The 20994-nt window shown below is 48.5% G+C and overlaps 1 protein-coding gene and 1 long non-coding RNA gene across 7 annotated transcripts in view; one reads left to right on the forward strand and one right to left on the reverse strand.

Annotated features, from left to right (window-relative positions):
• Positions 1–803: 803 nt before the first annotated feature.
• Positions 804–6394, forward strand: LOC145530307 (uncharacterized). The gene is made up of 3 exons (XR_014071646.1): positions 804–1009; positions 4630–4723; positions 5504–6394. It is a non-coding gene; the product is annotated as an uncharacterized LOC145530307 (long non-coding RNA).
• Positions 1118–20994, reverse strand: part of GABRA5 (gamma-aminobutyric acid type A receptor subunit alpha5) — an 87993-nt gene continuing 68116 nt past the window's right edge. For all 6 annotated transcript variants that reach the window (XM_081551415.1, XM_081551414.1, XM_081551418.1 and 3 more), the window contains exons 7-10: positions 12492–12635; positions 9903–10055; positions 6539–6750; positions 1118–2419 (exon numbers count right to left, since the gene is read on the reverse strand). In XM_081551415.1, the coding sequence (XP_081407541.1) occupies positions 2120–2419; positions 6539–6750; positions 9903–10055; positions 12492–12635 (809 nt within the window). In that variant the 3' untranslated portion in view covers positions 1118–2119. The remainder of the gene's footprint in view (positions 2420–6538; positions 6751–9902; positions 10056–12491; positions 12636–20994) is intronic.

The raw sequence follows: 20994 nt of genomic DNA on the forward strand, positions 1-20994 counted from the left end.
AGAAAACTAAGATCATGGCATCTGGTCCCATCACTTCATGGCAAATAGATAGGGAAACAATGGAAACAGTGGCTGACTTTAATTTTGGGGGCTCCAAAATCACTGCAGATGGTGACTGCAGCCATGAAATTAAAATATGCTTACTTTTTGGACGGAAAGTTATGACCGACCTAGATAGCATATTAAAAAGAAGAGACATTACTTTGTCAACAAAGGTCCGTCTAGTCAAGGCTATGGTTTTTCCAGTAGTCATGTATGGATGTGAGATTTGGACTAGAAAGAAAGCTGAGCACCAAAGAATTGATGCTTTTGAACTGTGGTGTTGGAGAAGACTCTTAAGAGTCCCTTGGACTGCAAGGAGATCCAACCAGTCCATCCTAAAGATCAGTCCTGGGTGTTCATTGGAAGGACTGATGTTGAAGCTGAAACTCCAATACTTGGCCACCTGAGGTGAAGAGCTGACTCATTTGAAAAGACCTTGATGCTGGGAAAGATTGAGGGCAGCAGGAGAAGGGGACGACAGAGGATGAGATGGTTGGATGGCATCACTGACTCAATAGACATGAGTTTGAGCAAGCTCTGGGAGTTGGTGATGGACAGGGAGGCCTGGTGTGCTGCAGTGCACGGGGTCGCAAAGAGTCAGACACAACTGAGTGACTGAACTGAACTTTGATACCATTTGCTAATAGTCATAAAATCCCTTTTACGAGAGGAAAGATAAACTGTTCCTTTCATACATGTTCTCCCTCTAACAGTAAGTAGATGGTCTCCATGCAGTTCTTTGTATCACTCTTCACAAACAGCAAAAGGAAAGGCACAGAGGACTGAGCTGTAACCTGACCTTCAGGGAGGACTCTATCGAGCAGAGACCGGTGGAACACTGTATCATGGAGACGTATGTGATGGAAAGAACTTCTGGTTCTACCTGTTCACCTCGTTGTGGTTGAAGTCAGCTTTCTCTTTACATGCTACCCAGAAGAATCAGACTGGAACAGAGATGAACAGCTAAGTAAGAGGCTTTTTTCCCAAGCACCTTCATGGTGGGTTTCCTTTACATCATCTTTAGAAAATGAGTCAGTACACCAACCAAAATTTGAAATATTTTCAGAAAATGACATTTTTCCACAAGATCAGTTTCATTTTTATTTTTCAATGAACATTTAAGGTTCATATACAAAAGCTAACAGAGCAATAAGTCAATCATGAAATAACATACAGGGAAATAAAATGGAAAATAACTCATTTACAATTTCTCACCACTGAAGCACTATACTCTGGCTGCAGTGAATTGTGGTCAGTGTTTCAGACAGTGGATGCTCAGGTCAGATGCCAAGACTGTCATCACACTACTTTTTGTTTTAAGATCTTTTCTTTCTTGGTCATTGTTTAGTTAGTCGGTGGGGGGTGGGTGGTCAGAGGGAGAGAAGTAAGTTTCACTCCCACTCCACCAAAACAAACTGTTTTAATCAGTTAAACTTTTCCTTGGGGAAATATTTTATCTGTTAACCTAACATACTATATGCTTCTATTATTAAATGTCTGCATAAATATTTATTTCTTAACATAAGATCATGCAGTAGTTTTAATTTCAGACCAATTAAATTAAATTCTTTAATTTCAAAGAATTATCAAAGGCAATTCGTTTTGTACATAAATGCCCACAGTTTCATTTTCAATGCAAAATGTGCTCTTTGTGATATCTGTTCCTTGTGAGAGTTGGTCAAGTAATAATCATGGAGCATTTCCTAAAATATTTATTTGCTGGGAAAATTTGTATGAAATGACATCTGAAGTATAAAAAACATTGTTAGGTAACACTTGGAACAGTTAAAAATATACTTGTTTGTAAACTATTAGTGTAAGGTGCTGAGCATCTGAGTGTCAGAGCCATGTCTCCTGTTTTTCTAGAAAGTGGCTTGATTTATTTATCAATGTGTCATTTCTGAAACATCTGACATTATATATAGAAACATCAAGGCAATGTTATTTGTACATATAATTAAACATGCAAAAATTTCCTGAAAGATAGTGCCCAAATAAGGGAGGCCCCCCAAGTTCACCCTCTCCTTGGTGCCTGTCACTGACGTATGGCTCTCTTGGAGTTTGGGAGCACGAAAGCTCATTTTGGAGAGGTAGCCCCTTTAATCACTGGCTCCCTATTCAAATATGTTGCCCAGTAGACTAGGTTGAAAGTGCCAAACAGAACCGGGAATATAATTCGGGACATTTTGTCAATCTTGCTGATGCTGTTGTAAGTCTTTTTGTTTTCAGAAGTCTTGTCTTCAGGTTTTACTGAGGCTGAAGAGGCATTGGTGGTCCCTGCGGGGGTCTGCTCCTTTGGGATGTTTGGGGGGTGGGTCATCTTCCCAGTAGTATAAGCATTTGTTGACTTATTTATTGTAAGTTCACGCTCCTTTTTCTGCAAAATACAAGAAGAATGTAAGGGCGTGATGTGTGCAAGCAACTGCCAGTTCTCTTCTAAAGGTTTATCTCTCAAAAGAAACAGAGACAGATGGGGATCAGCTTATCTCTGGCGGAGGGCAGCCTTCCACAGGCTTCTCAGCCTGGCCAGTCTTGGCTAGAACCAGCCTGGCTTCAGCCTGGCTAGAACCCCGCATGGCCAGTCTTGAAATTCTAGAACAGGCAAAATGGTTTACGGTAGAAAGCTTAGGAAATGGTCCCCTCTGGTGCGGCGAGGTCAGGCATGGACTGGGAAGGGGCACAGTGGCCTTCTGGAGTGCTGACGACGCGCTCTGCCTTTGCAGGGATCTGGGCGTCAAACCCTACCAGGAGTACTCTGAGTGTTTCTGCACTTCATACTATGTCAATCTTGCTTCAACAGAATCAAGCAGCAAGTGAACATTAAACTCTAATTAGCGATATGCTTGCTGAAGTATTCAGTGGGAAATGCACTATTTACTGTGAATCCATCAAGAATTAAGATGCATTGATGGACTGAGGATGGGTGGATGGATGAAGGATAGACAGATGTTAGGTAACATAAATGACAGATAGGTGGCGATGACAAACACATAGTAAAAAGTTAATAGTAGAGGTTTTCATTGTGTAATTCTTCAATATGTTTGAAAATTCGCATGACAGAATGTTGGGAAAAATTCTGTTCTTTTACCAAGTTAACATAGTCTCATTAACTTAAATTTAGAAAAACACAGGAATACATTAAAGATAATATATCACTATCTCGGTGATCAAGACAGAAAATAGCATCAGCACTCCAGAAGGTCACCATGCCCCTTCCCAGTCCACTGCTGTCCTCACCACAGCAAGAGGAACCACTATTCTGAGTTTTTATGCCATAAACTATTTTGCCTGTTCTAGAATTTCACATCCAAGACATTATTACTCACAATAGCAAAGATTGGTAACAACAAGTATCCATCAATAGACGAATAGTTAAAATGCATATATATATATATATATATATATACACACACACACATATATATATATTCATGATCAGTCACTTCATTTGTGTGTGTGTGTATATATATATATATATATATATGTATATATATAGTATATATATGAACACTGTTTGGTCGCTAAGTCGTGTCTGACTCTTTTGCGGCCCCATGGACTGTAGCCCACCAGGCTCCCCTGTCCCTGGGATTTCCCAGGCAGGAATACTGGAGTGGGTTGCCATTTCCCCCTCCAGGGCATCTTTCTGATCCAGGGATCAAATCTGTGTCTCCTGCATTGCAGGTGGATTCTTTACTGCTGAGACACCAGGGAAGCCTTATACTATATACTATATATATATATATGTATATACACACACACACAATGGAATACTACTCAGCCATAAAAATGAAGAAAATCCTGCCATTTACAACAGGGATGGACCTTGAAAGCACTGTGCTAAGTGAAATAAATTAAAGACAAATACCATATGACTTCACTTACATGTAGTATCCAAATAAACAAAAAGCTGAACTCATAGATAGCAGATTGGTGGTCAGCAGAGGTCAGGGTGGGGTGGGGAGCAAAGTGGATGAAGGTGGTCAAAAGGTACAAACTTCCCGTTATACAATAAATAAGATCAGGAAATGTAGTACACAGCCTGGTGACTATAGTTTTAAAAAAGAAAAGAAAATACATTAACTATTAAAAATATGTGAAAGGTAAAGAGCAGAGAGGAAGAACATGGAGAGGGAGCAAGAAGCAGCGGTGGAAAGCGAGGTTGAGTAAGCGTGCATACAGGCCCAGGGAGCATGAGACCCCGGGCCCACAGCGAGGATGACCATGAGCCTCAGAGCAGGCAGGGCCTGTGAGCAGCTCTCCAGAAGGGCTCTTTGCTGACCCTGTGGTTCTGTGCACACCGTGCTGGGCTGCCACCAGCCCGACAGACTAGCTACGCCAATGTTTTGTGCAGCCTTCATGTCCTGGGGTAGCCAGGGCAGAGCAGACGCTGGAGGGCAGAAGGATGGTCTCAGGAGTGAGTGTCCTGCTTGGGGGAGGCAGCTGCACAAGACGTAGGGCCGCCACGGTGCTCGGAGATAGGCCCCTGGTGCTCTTTCCGGGAAGACGTGCTGCGCAGCTGAGGGCCGAGTGGCCAGCAGACAGCTCCCATCACAGTCAACTCAAACATTTTCCTCTATCCTTTCACAGGTGTTCACCCCTAAAAACTGCCTGGCACCCCCAACTCTGAAGACCCCGACAGGTAACGATGGCAAACAGTTTGGTGTCAAAGTTTTCTCCGCTTGTAAGTAAAAGCCAGTTCACGCAAAAAGAGTAACGATACACTTCCTTATTCATGCTCACCACCACGTCTAATACTATGGCTTGCTGGCTGGGATGCTTGCAGATACCCTGATGCCTCCCCTGGCCTAAGGCATGGGACCCTCCGCTCCACAACCTCTGGGGGCAACACACAGTCTTCTAGGAGCTCAGTGCTAGTCTGGAGGGAGACAAGCTACTTGACCTCCAAGCCCTCCTCTCCCTTCTGGTCTGTGTTCAGATCTGTGATGAGTGGGAAGAACAGGGAGGCTGCGTGCAGGAGAATGAGGTGGCTGACGATGACGACAGCCCACTCGATAACATTCAGGGCCTCTCCACTGCTCCGCCTTCCTCCTAGACCCACAGACAGAAGCCTGAGGGCCTCAGTTCCTGCCGGACCTCCCGGCTGGCTGCCCCGCTCAAGGAGGCCACCTCCAGCCCACCATCACCGGGCCCACAGGAAACCCCTCTCCCCAGACTTCAAGTTTGTCAGGGTACAAACATTCCCGTGGCTCTGCCTATGTGGACACTTCAGTCAAGAGCCCCCACAGTCCGACAGTCCCCTGCCTCTGCGGTGTTTTCCCAGCTCTCCGCCAACCGCCCGCTCTGGTTAGCTGGCTCCTGCCCCCGTCACCTCCCCCAGACACACCCATCTGGGAGCGTCAGCCTGTCCAGGCCCCCCCTCCAACCCCGTACCTCTCCCCTCCCCTCCTGCCTTCAGGGGCCTGATACAGGACCCACTAGGCCTTCCTCCATCTCCATACAGGTGAGCTGGGCCTGGAAGCAGGTCTTTCTTGCATGACTGAAACCTCGGCGTGGGAGTGGACTCATGGTGCTTGGAAGTAGGAAGAATCCGATGGGCCAGGTCAATTCAGAACTTTGGACTTTTCGTAAGAAAAGAACAGCAGTGCTGAATGCAAAAACAGTTGTGCAGCTGGGGGTGCACACCCCTGAGTGCCCTCAGCAGCAGAGTATCCAGTCACCATCATGGGTCTGGGGTCCAGTCCCCAGGAAGGCCCCAGGACTGCCTTTGTGATGATTTCCAAAGGACATGTGGACTTTCACATTCAAGTCTCCTCTGGCAACTCTGGCCTGCTCATCTCCCAGAGCAAAGCACTTGCTCGTTTGTTTTATGTATGGTATAACTAGCATTTTACCATGTGCTATTTCTTTTCTCTTCCATGTATGTTATTGTCTTTTCCCCAAGGACCTGGTTCAAGTTGAAATGTTGCACAATCTTTTTCTTCAAATAGTTTTTAGATTCAGACACCAATCTCTTTCTATATACTCAGCACTTAATTGCTCTGCACAGAAAAATGCTTCCCCTGACAACTCGTGCCTCGTTTAAGCAAGCCAGATCATCTCATGAGTAGAATCGGGTGTGTCTGCTGTTGTGTTGCTCTCAATAATTCAAATGCTCCCTTCATGACCTTCAGCCACCTTGCAGAAGATACACTGCATGGTGAAGTGGCAAAAGAATGAGCAGAAGCATTGACTGTACAATTCAAAACTGGGTAAGTAGTCCCTGAACAGACAGAGGTACTTCATCAAAAGTAACAGGCCTGAGTATAAACAAGCGCAAACCATCCACATGCAATCAGATCTTTCCCTTGAATGAAGCTGGTGATTGAAAATAAAGTTAAAACAGGACCTGTTATAAGACTTCGTAAGGTCTGTGAATATAAGGGAAGGAATCATTTTCCAGGGGGAGGGATGTATGGAAGAGAAGCACTTGGCCTGACACTTGGACATAAAATCAGGCCCGTTTTGTCTGGAGTAAGGAGGCAAATGAAGTAAGTACCTTGATCTTGGCTGCTTCCAAGGCTTTCTTTCCGTCCCAGGCCCAGCCTCTCTTTGTGAAATAGTTGACGGTGGCAAACTCGATCAGCGCAGAGAACACGAAGGCGTAGCACACGGCTATGAACCAGTCCATGGCTGTCGCGTACGCCACTTTGGGCAGGGAGTTCCGGGCGCTGATGCTGAGGGTGGTCATGGTCAGCACTGTGGTCACCCCTGGGCAACAACATGGGGGACAATGGGAACAAGGTCAGCACTGGCCCCGGACCCCAGGAGAACACCCCTGAATGAGACAAAGAAAGACACTGTCACTCAGCCCAGGCCTCTCTCTCCAGGATCTTCACAGCACAGCACATTCATTTAAAAGCCTGCTTAGTTTACTTATCTTGTCAATTGTCTCCTTTGCTAGAACATAGGTCGAGGCAGGCAGGGATTTGGGTCTGATTTGTACACATAGCCTAACTGTGCCCCTGTTGTCCTGACCTGAGCCCTGCAGAGAGCTGATGCCCAACACAGGTAAGTAAGGAGACTGGGGCATCTTTGTGTTCCTCAGAAAAGTCCAGCTGAGAAGGGCAGGGATGTTCCCACGGCTCTGAGGAAGCACTTCCCAGACTCACTGTGCACCTAACAAATTGTGGGCTCCAGAAGACTCGTAAAACAGACTTGCTTTCACATGGACTAATGGAGCTTGCGGACTCCGAGGACTCTTGTAGAACAGAAGTACCACATCTGAATCTAGGTCTTGGCACTCCCTCTAAGAAAAGATCTGGGTCACCTTGAGGCTGCTGTGTCAGATGCCTGTGGCCATCTGCCTTGTCTTCTAGGGAAATCTGCAGTGAGCAGACAGCAAGTCTAGATGCTCAGAGGAAGCTGTGGAGCCTTTACTGGGCCTCTGCTAGGGGCCAGCCTCTTATCTAAGCTACATTCTGGATGGGTGTCAATATTCACATTTGGCAGGTGAGGAGCTTAAAAATGCACAAATAGTAATGTACTCAAATTCACCAGCTGGCAAATGAGAGCCAATACTAGGACCCAGGTCTGCTGAACACTTACAGCCCACGTAGTCTCCACAAGCTCTGTGTCTCTCCTCTTACCACAGTTTTGCTTGCATAAGGGTACATGTCTGTGCATGGGGTGTGACTGCAATGCAGCTGTTCTCCCCGAATTCAGAGGTTGAAGTCCTAATCTCTAGAACTCAGAATTACTCTCCAGATCTTACTTAGAAACATGGTGTTTACAGAAGCAATCAAGTAACAATGAGGTTATTAGGGTAGGCCTTAATCCAATATGACTGGTATCTCTCTCACACACACAGGGAAAACCCCAGGTGAAGCCCAGAATTACGCTGCCACATGCCAAGAAACTAGGAGGGAGGCCAGAAACAGAGCCTTCCTTCAGAAAAAAACCAACTCTGCTGATTTGGGACTTGTAGCTTCCAGAACAGTTAACCCCAGGCAGTTAACTTCTATTGCTTTAGCCCTCAGTATGAGTAACTGTATGAGGGCAGCCCCAGAAAACGGCACCAAAAGAGTGTAATGTTGCTGGTGGTCATAGCAGTTTCAGTGTTCATTCAGCCTCATCCTTCAGATATTTACATATCCTCACTGAACATGCATGGAATTGATGCTTAATGAGAAATCAGTAGTCATCTTTGATTTTTCTTAGAAACCCAGTTCATCATTGTGCTAGAGAGCAGTCGTCTGTCTGTGACCTTAAACAGGCTTCTTCTGTTTCCTTAAGTCTTTTAACATCCTAATACTAGTGGAAAATCTCTACGAGGAAGCAGACTGGAATACAAGGCATTCTCCAAACTAATTTTTTTTTCCTTGCCCACCTACTACTGTTCTCCTAAAGAGCTGGGGGAACACTGTCTAGCTACAAGCCAACCCCCACACCTTCCTGACACTAAATCAGATGAGGCAGATGAAGCACGTGGTTGGAGGTAGAGAGCTGGTTGCACAGGAGCAGTCCTGGGCCTTTCCTGGGAATCTCCAGGATCCCCGGCTTCTTCCACCTACAGGAGTTTTGGCAGGAAATTCAGGGCACCTTTTCCTTCTTTGGAAGAGAAAGTACAATAGGAAGAGCTGAGGTGGAAACAGTACTTTACAGTTTAGAAAGATGTGACTATCCATTACAACTGACCCATAAAATTACTTTTAAAGTTGAATTTGATGAAATGAGCTTTCAAGTAAGAGTAAAACATTGGATCACGTCTGCTGTATCAAGGTACCAGCTAGCTGGATCTGGCTAAACTTGATTTATGTCTCAGGGATGTCAAATAATATTCTAGATTCTTATCATATACATGTATACATACGTACACGTATCATACATGCATATATCTTATATATGTGTATATTTGTACATTTGTTGTTCTTGTTCAGTTGCTCAGTCGTTTCTGAATTTCTGTGGTCCCGTGGACTTCAGCCTGCCAGGCTCTTCTGTCCATTGAATTTTCCAGGCAAGAATACTGGAGTAGGTTGTCGTTTCGTTCTCCAGACCCAGGGATCGAACCTGCATTTCTTTCATTTCCTGCATTGGCAAGTGGATTCTTTATCACTAGTGCCACCTGGGAAGCCCATATTTATACATACATATGGTAATATGTAGAGTTTTCCTAGTGGTTCAGTGGTAAAGAATCTGCCTGCAATGCAGGAGACCTGCGTTCGATCCCTAGGTCAGGAAGGTCCCCTGGAGAAGGAATGGCAACCTACCCCAGTATTCTTGCCTAGAAAATTCCATAGGCAGAGGAGGCTGGCAGGCTATAGTCCATGAGGTCGCAAAGAGTTGGACATGACTGAGCAACTAACACACACATACACATGGCAATATGTATTATATTTTATATATATAATCTATTACTATCGTATTTTATATATATAACCAATTACTATCATATCACATGCAACATATTGACTGCCACTTGGGAGTTAATTTTGAAGTGGCATGCACATTTCAAAGAAAACTGCCTGATAACATAGAAAATAGTACTTTATGAGACTCGTGAAAATATCGTAGCAAAATCGCATGTAAGACAGATTGCTGGAGATTTTAAAAACACTGTCCTGCCCTGTCCACCCCCACCAAAAAAAAGAGAAAAAAAAAAAAGGGCTACAGGTGAAAGCCTTTTCAGCAAGGAAACGATGATCAAATCGCTCTGAACCTTGGTTCAGAAAGCAGCCCTAAATCTAGTCTTTAACACTGAATTCATAACTAATTGGTTCATTTGTTTTCAAAGTCACAGAATAGACAGGCAGCTCTAGGCTGTTGTTTTTGGGGATGCTTAGACTAGGCAGAACACAGTCTGCAGGCCTGGGTTAGGTGCACTCACCAAACACAGTCTGCAGACCTGGGTTAGGTACACTTACCAAACACAGTCCTGGCGGGAACTGATTCTCGGTTCAGCCAAAAGGACACTTGTGACAAGATCACGGTCATTATGCAAGGGAGGTAGGTCTGGATGACAAAGTACCCAATCTTCCTCTTCAGATGGAAATGAGCTGTCATGATTGTGTATTCACCTGCAAATGAGCAAATCGGTGCAGTCAGCCTCCTAAAGGAAACCCTACAGTCCCGCCCTAAGCTTCCTGCCCCTGGTCACAGTCTCCTCTCGGGAGTCTCCCTTCTCTCCACCTTCCCTTTGGACAAGCGTTTAACTGTGTTGTTTGCATGAAGGAGGATTTCTTAACGGTTATTTTATAAGTCTCCTGACCCCCAGCCTCTGAAGAGCCTCTGCGGGTGGATGCTTTTCTGGGGAAAATCAGATTTGTGTGTTTTCCTAATCCCTGGTTACAATCTGTGCCGCTCTCCACCTGCCCCCCTAACGGCTACTGCCATCGGGATTTCAGGATTTAGCCTCTCTACATGTAACTCAGGACATCACAGAGCCCTGTCGCGGCTGGAGGGCTTTTCCTCATTTCCCAGCCAGAGAGGGCTGGCAGGGGCGGTGGGCTTCCACGCCCCCAGAGACTCAGTGCCCCGCCCCGGGCTCGGGGTGAGAAGCAGCAGACCCAGGAGGCGGCGGGTCCTGACCACGCCGCGCTCCCACGCCTCCCAGGGAGAGCGGGGGTATCTCCTTGGCGATGCCCCAGTGCCTTCTCTGGATCTGCCTGGTGGTGTGGGAGGTGAGCGCGGACCTCCCCCTCATTGCGGAGAATGACGCTGCCCTGACGGTGAACTGGTAAGGAGCCAAGGCGGCTACAGGGGGAGAGGGGTGAGACGGTCTCCTTTGCTGCTTGAGTCTGCATCTCCCTGGGGAGATGGGAAGGATGCTTCGAGACGTGAAGGCAGAGCTGAGTTGATCTGAGGACAAGGGTCCTTCGACTGATTGGAAGAATCAGACAGTGTGGCGAGCGAGCCTGGCTGAGCTGTGGACGCGGGTGGAGGGTCGCGGGGCCTCTGCCGAGGCAGACCCCACCCGGGGCCACAGTTTGAGGGTGGTCAGATGGCAGCATGGGCTCAGTGTTGAGGCCTTTGAGACTGGTTGAAGCGTGGACGCTCGCTGCTGGAATCAGAGCCCAGCGCTCAGTAAGGTCAGCTGCGGATGTGTCCCTATGTGCCTTTCCTCACAGCATGAATTAAGATCACGTGTGGCAAAACCCGCTCCCTACAGAAGGGGAGATCACAGTTCCCACAGGGCCGAGAGGCGCCACGCCCATCCCACAGCCCCAGGCAGGCGAGGGAAGGGAATTGGCGGGGAACGGGCTCCCTCCCGCAGAAGGAGACAGGGACAGAGAGAAGGGGGTGAGTGTTTGGAAGCAAAGACCTCCTTGCCGTGATCTGATTTTGCCTCTCAATGCTTGAGAAGAGGGAAATCCCATTCTGTTTCTTCGCATTCGGATTTGAAGTGACTCTCCTACTTATAAATTCTTTGCTGTTACGGTTCTTCTCATTCTGTTTTATTTTTGAGTCGAGGAGAGCAATGTAAGATAACATTCAAAAAAAGGGTATTTTTTTGAATGCAAATAGGAGCAGAACCCCATTTTAAAATGTTTACAGAATGATGTGAAACAGTAGCACTCTTTATTAGCATTGCAAACCTTAACCCCAAGTACCTGCCAGGCCACCTGCCCACTTGTTCCCATAAAACCCGGCCTGCTGCCTCTTCCTTTCCCTTGAACGCAGCAGCAGTATGGTGCAGCAGCCTCTTCCCAGGCCTGCCAGGCCCTTTCTGAGGACACCTTCCCTCTCCAGAGGACGGGCACTGAGTGGAAGGCTGCGCTGTGCGTCCCTTGCTTCCAGCCAGCTCCCAGGGTTGGTGATGCTGACAGAGCGATGCTGATGGGGGACCATCTGGGACTTAGAACTCATGCTGCGAGCAGGACTCACTCCACCCTTGTCCCACATTTCTCCTGCCACTTGGCGCCCTGGAGGACCCTCCCCTGCTCACAGCCAAGCTGGTGATCGTGACCACTGGGGCTGGGGTCTGAGGACAGCCCTTGTAGGTGTAGGCCAGGAATGCATTGTGTTCCTTCGGAGACCCTGCCCACTTGGCATCGGGTGAAGCCAGGCCTGTGCTGCCCTGAGGGCTCAAGCTAGTTCTATGCCTGCGGGAGTTAACTGAACCCTCGAAGGCTGTGGCTATTTCTACATGGCTCGCCGTGCTTTCCAAAATTCAACCCCAGGGGAATCCCTGAAATGGTCAAACAGGGAAACAGCAGAGCAGGTAAATGGGAGTATGTGCAGGCAGCTTTTTGCCTTTGCTGCAGCGGCTGCTGCTGATGGCTCTGTGCTTGGACGGGACTGTTACATAAGCAGGGCCTGCGGTTACTGGGATGCTCACATGGGGGCAAATGCACCTCGGATTAACGTCCCTTGTGACCCTTAATGCTGGGACGCCACAGCTGGCGCCTCCATGCGTGGCTGGAGGAGGGGCTGGACGTTGCGGCTCCTTGTGGCTAAGGAGAGCCCGGGTCCCCCAGGGCGTGCGCCCCGGGGGTGGGGGAGGGGAGGTCTACCTGTGCTGGTGCTGATGTTCTCCGTGCCCACGGTCTGCCCCATGAGGTGGTACTGGTTCAACCTGGAGCCGTCTTCTGCCACCACCACTGACTTGGTGGTGCCGTTGGTCCAGACATAGACGACTTCAGAATTAGGATATGCGTCTGCACGGCGGGAGACAGAAAGCGGTGTAAGCGTGGAACCATTTGCAGCCTGGTACGACCGCACATGTTTATAAAAGTAGTGAGAGGGATGATTGAAGAGTCAAATGACCTACAGAAAGCACAGGCAGTCAGACCAGAGCAGACAGCACCCACAGCTGAAGCCCTTCTCATTTCTGCAGGGCGCAGTGCTTCCCACCGCCTGTCCTCTCTTCAAGGTGCACCCTCCCAGAGACCACAGGTCCTGGGGCCAGCTCCATGGCCTGGGGCCCTCCCAGCGCCATGGCCTGGGGCCCTCCCAGCTCCATGGCCTGGGGCCCTCCCAGCTCCAGGGTCTGGGGCAGGTCTTCCGTTCTATGCTCAATGCTTCTGTATGAGAACGGGACTGTGACAGTGCCTGCTTCTTAGGGCAGCAGTGACAATGCCTGCTGTCCACTGTTACAATGCAGCTGAGGAGAGCTCCATCAGGGTGTAACTCATAGAGCACCTTGTCAGCGGTTCATTAAGAGTCAAAGTAAACACAAGGAATCACCCAAGAAGCAATGAGTTCACTGTGCACACACCAAAAAGGCAGTTTGCAAACCCAGAGCACTCAAACCAAAGCATGGATTGAGGCTCAGGGGTACAGTTATAAGCAGCTTGTATATCAGGAAAGAGTTGATGGTTTATTATTCAAAGTGGTTGGTTACAATATTAGAATTTTCTTAAGTGATACAGAATTGGTCAGTAGTTACCTCATATCAACCCTGGGAAACAGTTTAAGTTTTGCTTCTAATTCTTAGAGGCAAATGACCCAGGTCAAGTTAACCTTACAAAATAAGCTAAATTAAGGTTCATCTGTAGGACGAACCTGGTTCGTCTGCTCAGTGAGTTTTCATGTCTGATCTCCATTTGTCTTTTATTCTAACAACTTGCAGCAGCATCTGACTACATTAGTTCCTATAAAAGTTTCACTTTGCAGAAGCCACTTGTCCAATTCTCTACATTGTCCTGGTAGGTAGGTGATACAGGCAGCAGGAACTTTAACCCTGGCGTCACGTCTGTGACTGTTACCTTACACGGCAAAAGGCACCATGCAAATGGAATGAAAGCTCTGGGCCTTAAAATCAGGAGATTTCCTAGATGATCCCAGTGGACCCAATATAATCATTTTAGTCCTTAAAAACAGAGAACTTTCTCAAGCTGAGGCCAGTCAGACAGACCCAACTCAGAGAGGTTTGAAGCCGAAAGAAAGGACTCAACTACTGTTGCTGGTTTTAGAGGTGTAGGAAGGGGCCATGACCCAAGGTATGGGGGTAGCCCTTCTATCGGCAAGAATGACTCCTCCTGCTGACAGCCAGCAGGAGACAGAGACTTCAACCTGAAGATCATGGCACTGAACCCTGCCCACAGCCTGAGGGCTGGATGTGGACTTGCCCCCCAGAGCTTCCAAAAGAGGGGGCAGCCCTGCCGACATCACGATTCTAGCCACGGGAAACCCCGAGCTGAGACTCCAGGCAGATTCACTGTCTGACCTGTAGAACTGGAAGATAATACAAGTGTTGTTCTATTTTCTAATGTTTTAACTATTGAGATGCAATGGACACATATCATTGTATAAGTTTAAGGTGTACAATGTCATGATTTTATATATGTATATATTATAAAGTGACGACTACAATAAGGCTGCTTAATAAATACGTTGTTTCAATTAAATTGCTAAGTTTGTGATAACATGTCATGGCAGCAGAACACTAGAACAGGTGGATAGGAAATAAACAGAAGACTCTCTCTCAGAGGAGGGAGGCAAATACACATGAACGTGTTATATGTGAGGTGGTAGCGAGTGCTACAGGGAGACACGCTATGACGCGGGCAGAAGTGCAGCTTTAAGTGGGATGATCTGAGGAAGTGAGATCGCAGGGCATCAGCACACGGCTGTCGCGGGAAGCAGCGGCTGGAGACTGGGTCCCTCGAGGAGTGTGTGCCGGTGCGGGGAGGGGACTGCAGGGCCCAGACGCTGAGAGGTGAGGAGGCAGCAGAGTCACTGGTGTGGTGGCCGCTGTGCTGGGAGGACGGGGAGCATGCTTCTGGGGGCCTGGGTCACAGGCTTCAGGGGACAGCTGGGGTCGCCTCCACAAGAGCGGCTCCCAGGGAGCGGCTGGCATGAAGGAACCCGCACACCTGAGTGTTCCTCGTGTCTCTCGAGGCTCCTGAAGGTGAACCCACGACCTACAGCATTTGCACAGCTGCCACACCCAGCACCCAGCACCTTCTGCACAAGCCTGTGCGCTCGGCTGCCCGCCTGACGTCAACCCCCGATGCAAAGAACTGTGCGCCCTCACAGGGAGGCCTCACAGGTGTCTCAGCAGACAGGCAGGCCGGCAGGGAAGGCGCCCCAGGGCGGGCCGGCAGAGAAGGCGCCCCGGGGCGGGCCGGCAGGTTCCGGGGCTCCACCAGGCAGGGCCCGGTGCACGGCACATGGGCCCCGGTGCAGCACCGCTGGGCAGACGGGCAGGACTGCATGTGCGGCCACAGGCCTGCACAGAAGGCGCCGGAAGAAGGGCCACGTCCGTGATGAGCGGTACTCCTATCAAATGTGGAGTTCTCTGCTAGCGTGCGCCACTCCCTTATTCCTGATTGACGTGCAGAAGAGCATTCCTAATATTTGAAAAATAATAAACAAGTGTGGAGCCAACACTGAGTTCACACACAGGAAAACATCAGAAACTTCCAGGCCTTCTGTGGACTCACTTTCTCCCCACAGGTTCTATTCCAAACTTGACGGTAATCACATAATCACTGCATTGTTTGCTCTGTAGTTTTACAGGCATCGTTAAACAAAGGTTTTTTTTTTTTTCCCTCTGTTTTCTTCATAAAATCTGATTGTGGTTTTTACCCATTTGAGTCAGGTTTTCTTTACATATTCTGATATACATAATTTTTTTGTTCCATGTGTTGTAAAAACGCTTCTTCAAGTTGTGCCTATATCACTTTGCTCATTTAAAAAAAACTTTTTTTTTGATAAATGGTAGCTTAAGTGAGTTAAATTTATCAACACTTTAATCTCTGCATCTTATTTTGGAGGCCCTCCTGATGTTATATGTTTAGGATCAAAGCTGGAATGCTCCATCTTTAACAATTAGGGCCTTGATACAGGGAGCTGACGGCTGCACATATTTTCCTTTATAAGTATCCAATTGCACCCTCTCCACGAGCTTTTCTGTGCTGCCACCGGAATCATTAAGCCGTTCCTCCCACCCACATCCTTGCAGGGCCTGTTTTGACAAGTAAGGTCTCTTAGGGCACAGGCTCTCTCTGTGGCTCTGTGGCTCTCTCTTGTCTGTTCTGCTTCCTTTTTCTAGTGCGATTTCAAGCCCCTCGTCTTAACCACACAGTGTAGAACTCTAGATGCAGCAGCTGGAAGAGCAAGGTGTCCCCTTTTCATCTTCACCCACACACATGTTAGAATCAGGCTTTCCCCAAAATACTCTGGTAAGATTTATGCTGGACCTGAACTGGATCTGCAGATTTAGATTGGGGTGACATTACATCTTAGGTATCAGATCTTTTTACCAGGGCCGTGATGCGTATGTAGGTCTCTGGAGGGCAAGTGACTGATAATAAGTTTTTTCTAGTTGTAGTGTTAAGTGCCTGGCATCAAGCTTTCAATTGCTGATTGCCAAGGCACCTGTTTAAAAGGCACTCACCTCACATGAGTGTGGTCCAGCCCACCCTGCAGTTCCCCTTCAAGAAAACCCAAGGGGGCCTAGATAGCTGACCGCTGGATGACCCCAACTCTCCCTCGTTAGAACACCTAATTCCTGTTCCTGTGTTTTGAATTTGCCAATAAAAACTGAACTGGTGAAACCCTAGGCACCCCAGCCTGGACCCCAGTAGAGGCAGAGCCCCGCGTCTGCATTCTTTCTCTCTCCCTTCCCCATGGCTGTGCCGCGTGGCCGGGGGGTGCCACGTGCCCTCTGAGATTTCAGGGTGATAAACCTGGTTTTTCCAAAGTTCCCTTGTCCTGGTTGCTGTTGCGTGTGCCGTGCAGTCGTAACAGGACCCACGAAGGCCCGTCCAGCCCCAGCACTGGCTCCCGTCAGAGAGTGCGTGAGTGGGCTGCGTAGCTCGCACGGGCCCAGATGAGCACTCCAAGCATCCCTGTCACAGTGTCCTGTCCGACTGCTAACGACGGCCTGAGGGCAGCACAAAACAGTGCTCCAGGCGGACACATCTTTCAGTGAAGTTGTATCACTTTCTTTCTTTCACTGGGTGTTCTCCCCTCAGACGTGTGTTATTCAACATGGTTCCAAAACCCAGTGCGTCCTGTCTCTGTGCAAAACCACAGCTCCCAGAGTTGGGAAGCCAACTTATCAGGAGGCTACTGGGCGAGGGGGTAGTTAGAACCCTGAGAACTGGTGACATGCTTCCAGTGCCATCTGTATATTAGTAAGATATCAAATAGAATGATGTAAATAGAGCAGAACTGCTCACCCGTTAATGGGATACCACGGATGCTACACTTGAATTACACAGCAAGTGGAGGCTGAGGGTCTTGTCAGGTTCTTTTACATTAGCGGGACCTTCCTAGTGTCAGGTAACACAGAAGTGTGTTTTCACATGGGCTGCACTGGAGCCCTCCAACACAAGTGCATTCTGCTGTAAGTTCCCTTCTCTGCTCGGGGGGATGTGGCCGGCATGGCGTGGGGGCACCTGATGATTCGCTCCATCCTGGCAAGCTGCTTTCTAACTGTCTGGTCACAGACACAGTCAGCCTTATGCTGATGGCTCCCTGAGTTCCCCATAAACAAGGTGAGATTTTCCTCTTTCTATCATTTACGTGGTGCAGCATCCTGAAGACTGCAGGGCCTTACTGAGACATGGACTGGAGCAGAGTGGCCACGCCGGGTTCTGGCTGGGGCTGAGTGTGGAGTGGGTGGTGGACGGTGAGGTTCCCCGCTGTCCTCAGACTGACACAGGCAGCTTGCATCCTGCTGTCTTGTGCCCCGTCCTTCCCCCAGCCGTGGTGCCCCGGGGCAGGCCGGGCTGCTGCTCTGTGAGGATAGCCCCACCCCGGCCACGTTCACACTGAGGAGGGCTGCCCATGTCCCACCAGCACCCCTCATCCCGGCCCTAATCCACACACCACATGGGCTGTGAGTCTGTCCCCTGTCCCAAAGAAGTACAGGGGCCCCCACGACCCCTGGAAGATGTGAGCCGGCCGGGAAATGTGAACCCCAAAGCTCAAAACGGAGCTCAAACCTTGAGGCAATAGGTCTCAGTGACCCGGGCAGTTCTGAGAGCCAAGGATGACTGGGTGCAAAGACATGTGTCAGAGCAGAGAGCACAGAAAACGATGCTTCCCCCGCACCTTCCCTCCTCCCCACAACCTGCAGAGCGACCTACTCAATGCCAGTGTCCTCAGGGAAGATGGGCAGAGAGCAAAGAGCAGGGAAGAGGGAGGCCATTTGGGACAAATGAGGCTTTTGGGAGGGGGCGGGGGCCCGCCTGAGTGGCCTGGAAAGAAGCCGACGAGGATGCGGGGATGTGGGAGCTCTGGGGTGGTGGGGGCATAGACGTGGCGGGGTACAGACTGGACCGCGGGGCGCCCGGTCCTGACTCTCTCTGCAGGACTGGGTGTGGCAGTCCTTGAGTTCTGGAGCCAAGGGGCATGCAGACCAGGAAAGCCTGTCTGTGCTTCAAGGATCAAAGGCTGTGGAGAGGCTGCCTCTGTTACCTGCAGGCTCGCTGGCCTCCAAGCCTCTTTCTCCACTTTTGATGGGGATGGGGTGGGGTGGATTATAACAGTCATCTTACAATAAGGACCCCAAAAAATGAGAATCGTAACTAGATAAAAGTTACTTGAAATCACAGAGTAATGTATGAATGTCAATTGCAATGCACACTAATAATTCATATCCTCTTGTTTTTCAAACTGCTAGTATTAAATGGCCTATTGATACCAATGACATTTAGCAGCACTAAATTCTGCTCTTTGTGTCAGATGCGTGGCAGCCAATCTCTTAGCTGGGACAGCAGTAAACGAGGCCATCAAGCTTGCCATGCCACCATCATCTGTCATGATTTAGAGCTCCAAAAACATAACGCTTGCCTTCCTCCAACTATACATCAGCAGAGCTAGGCAAGAAGGTTCGAAACATTTTCACCCACAGCCAACGTGGCAATTCATCACTGCTTTCCAAGCAGCTCTGTCCCCAGCTCTGACACTTCCTATCTGTCCTCTTCTGGCACTGCAAATCCTGAATAAAAGGCCACGATGGCACATCATCCCCTTATTTACAAGGCCTTTTAGGAGCCGCGAGTTTTTGTCTAACTATGAGAGAAACATTTTGGCATAATCCCGACCTTCAATGTGGGATGACCTCCCACAACCTCTTTGTGCTCTAAGCTCTACTTTCTCATCTGCAGATTGAGAGAAACAACCTCGAGGTGCTTAAGGGCAACAGGAATTTGTGAAAATCAAGTATTTACCACATGCCTGATGCACAGTAGATCATAGTAAGTAGCAACTGTAAGGAATGTAGCCAGAGGTTGGAGAGAAGTTTTGTCTGGTGTCAAATCCAGTCTTATGAGAAGATCTTTGTACATGAATTCACTTTCTAATTGTCTGTCAAAAGCAAACCAAGTGTGTGGGAAGCACTGGTTAGTTTTATGTGGCAGGCTATGAGGACAGTGAGGAAAACTCTTTTCCTCTGCACTCACTGCCTACGCTGTTAGAAGAAATACACGTTAGGAGGTAATTAGAATTTTGATGATTTGCAAAATGTACAGGATTTTAGTTCCCTGATGCCCGTGTCCTCAGTCTTCCTCCTTCTTCTAAAACTGGAGGTAGGAATCGGCCGAGTACCTGGGCCAGGTGACCTCACCAACCATCACCTGTGTGACCCACCTGCCTTCAACTGCCCCAGTTCAGTCTCCTGAACTGAAAACCAAGTCAACACCTGACACATCAATTCCATAATCTAAATTAGAAACTTTGTAAAATATAAACGTCTGTGGATACATGATCTCTAATGACCTACGAGACACTCCGCAAACCTGCTTTCAATTAAGCAGGTACCAATTAGGTCCGTGGGGCTTTGCCAGGCCTCTTTCCCTGTCCAGAATCAGCTGAGAAGCTCTGTGCAGATGGAGATGAACAGATAAACAATGTCGCTCTGTTACCCAGAAAGCAATAGTGGAAGACTGAGATTTGCTAGTCAGATGGCCCATCACCACCCCACAGTTGGGTCTCTGTAAAATTACATGGGGTCACTGACTGCCCGCTGGTCTGAGGGAGAGTTGAGAGACCATGCTCTCTGTGTCGATAGACTTAAGTGGAGCCAAATCAGGAAAGAAAGACAAAGACTGTCACCCTCTGAGTAGAAGGGCCACTTCCTTTGTGAAGAAGAGCGAGAGGCAGGTCAAAGGCCAGGAATATGGGGACGAAATCCCTCCATATACTTTCCTGTCCCCTTCATAAACTAATTAGCTTTTTACACAATCACACCAGTAACCCCTTCCAATCACTTCCCAGTTTCTCACAGAAAATAGCATTTTGCAAGTCACCTGGTCTTAAATCATGATGCCGTCTTTGACTCATACCTGGGCCCACAGCCCATCTCATAATCCACTTGTCACACCGGCCACCCGCCTGCTCTCAGCTCTCATCACCTCTGCTGCTTCATGCATTCCAAGCACTTGTTTTCACTCCCAAAACAATGATGTCAGCACATCCTCCCCTTATTCCACATCACTGCTCTATTTCTACATTTTGGAATTTAAGGCCCTTCCTATCTGGGAGCAGAGAATAAGACGGTTAGATAGCAGCACTGACTCAATGAACACGAATTTGAGCAAACTCTGGGAGACAGTGGAGGACAAAGGAGCCTGGCGTGCTGCAGGCCATGGGGACTGACTTAGCGACTAGACAACAATAACAACACACAACAACAACAGCACGAGGTCACAAAGAGACATGACTGAGCGACTGAACAACAAGAACGACATCTGAGCTGCAAAACTGCTCTGTCTCTTCCCCAAAGGGGGAGGTCCAGTGCCTCCACAAATGGATCACTTGCCATTTGTGTTTTATCCTTTATCCATTATGCCTTCTTCCACCCAAATCCTCCAGGCTCAGTTCAAAATATGACCCCCATGAGGAGCTTCCCCAGATGGCCCTCAGTTTCACAAGGGTTTTCACCCAGTTATTTAATATGTGCATCACTAGCTCCTGGAACACCAGTCATGCCTGTTTCCCACTAGACCTCGCAGGGATCTGAGAGCAGGGCACACCTGACACAGCTGCTAGCTGGTAATCAGGGTTAACTAGCGCACAACGCAGACAAAACTTCAACGTGTTTCTAAGACCTCACACCAG

The sequence above is a fragment of the Giraffa tippelskirchi genome, chromosome 12 (genome assembly GCF_054371585.1).
Source record: "Giraffa tippelskirchi isolate mGirTip1 chromosome 12, T2T-mGirTip1v1.2.pri, whole genome shotgun sequence".
Taxonomy (NCBI): domain Eukaryota; kingdom Metazoa; phylum Chordata; class Mammalia; order Artiodactyla; family Giraffidae; genus Giraffa; species Giraffa tippelskirchi.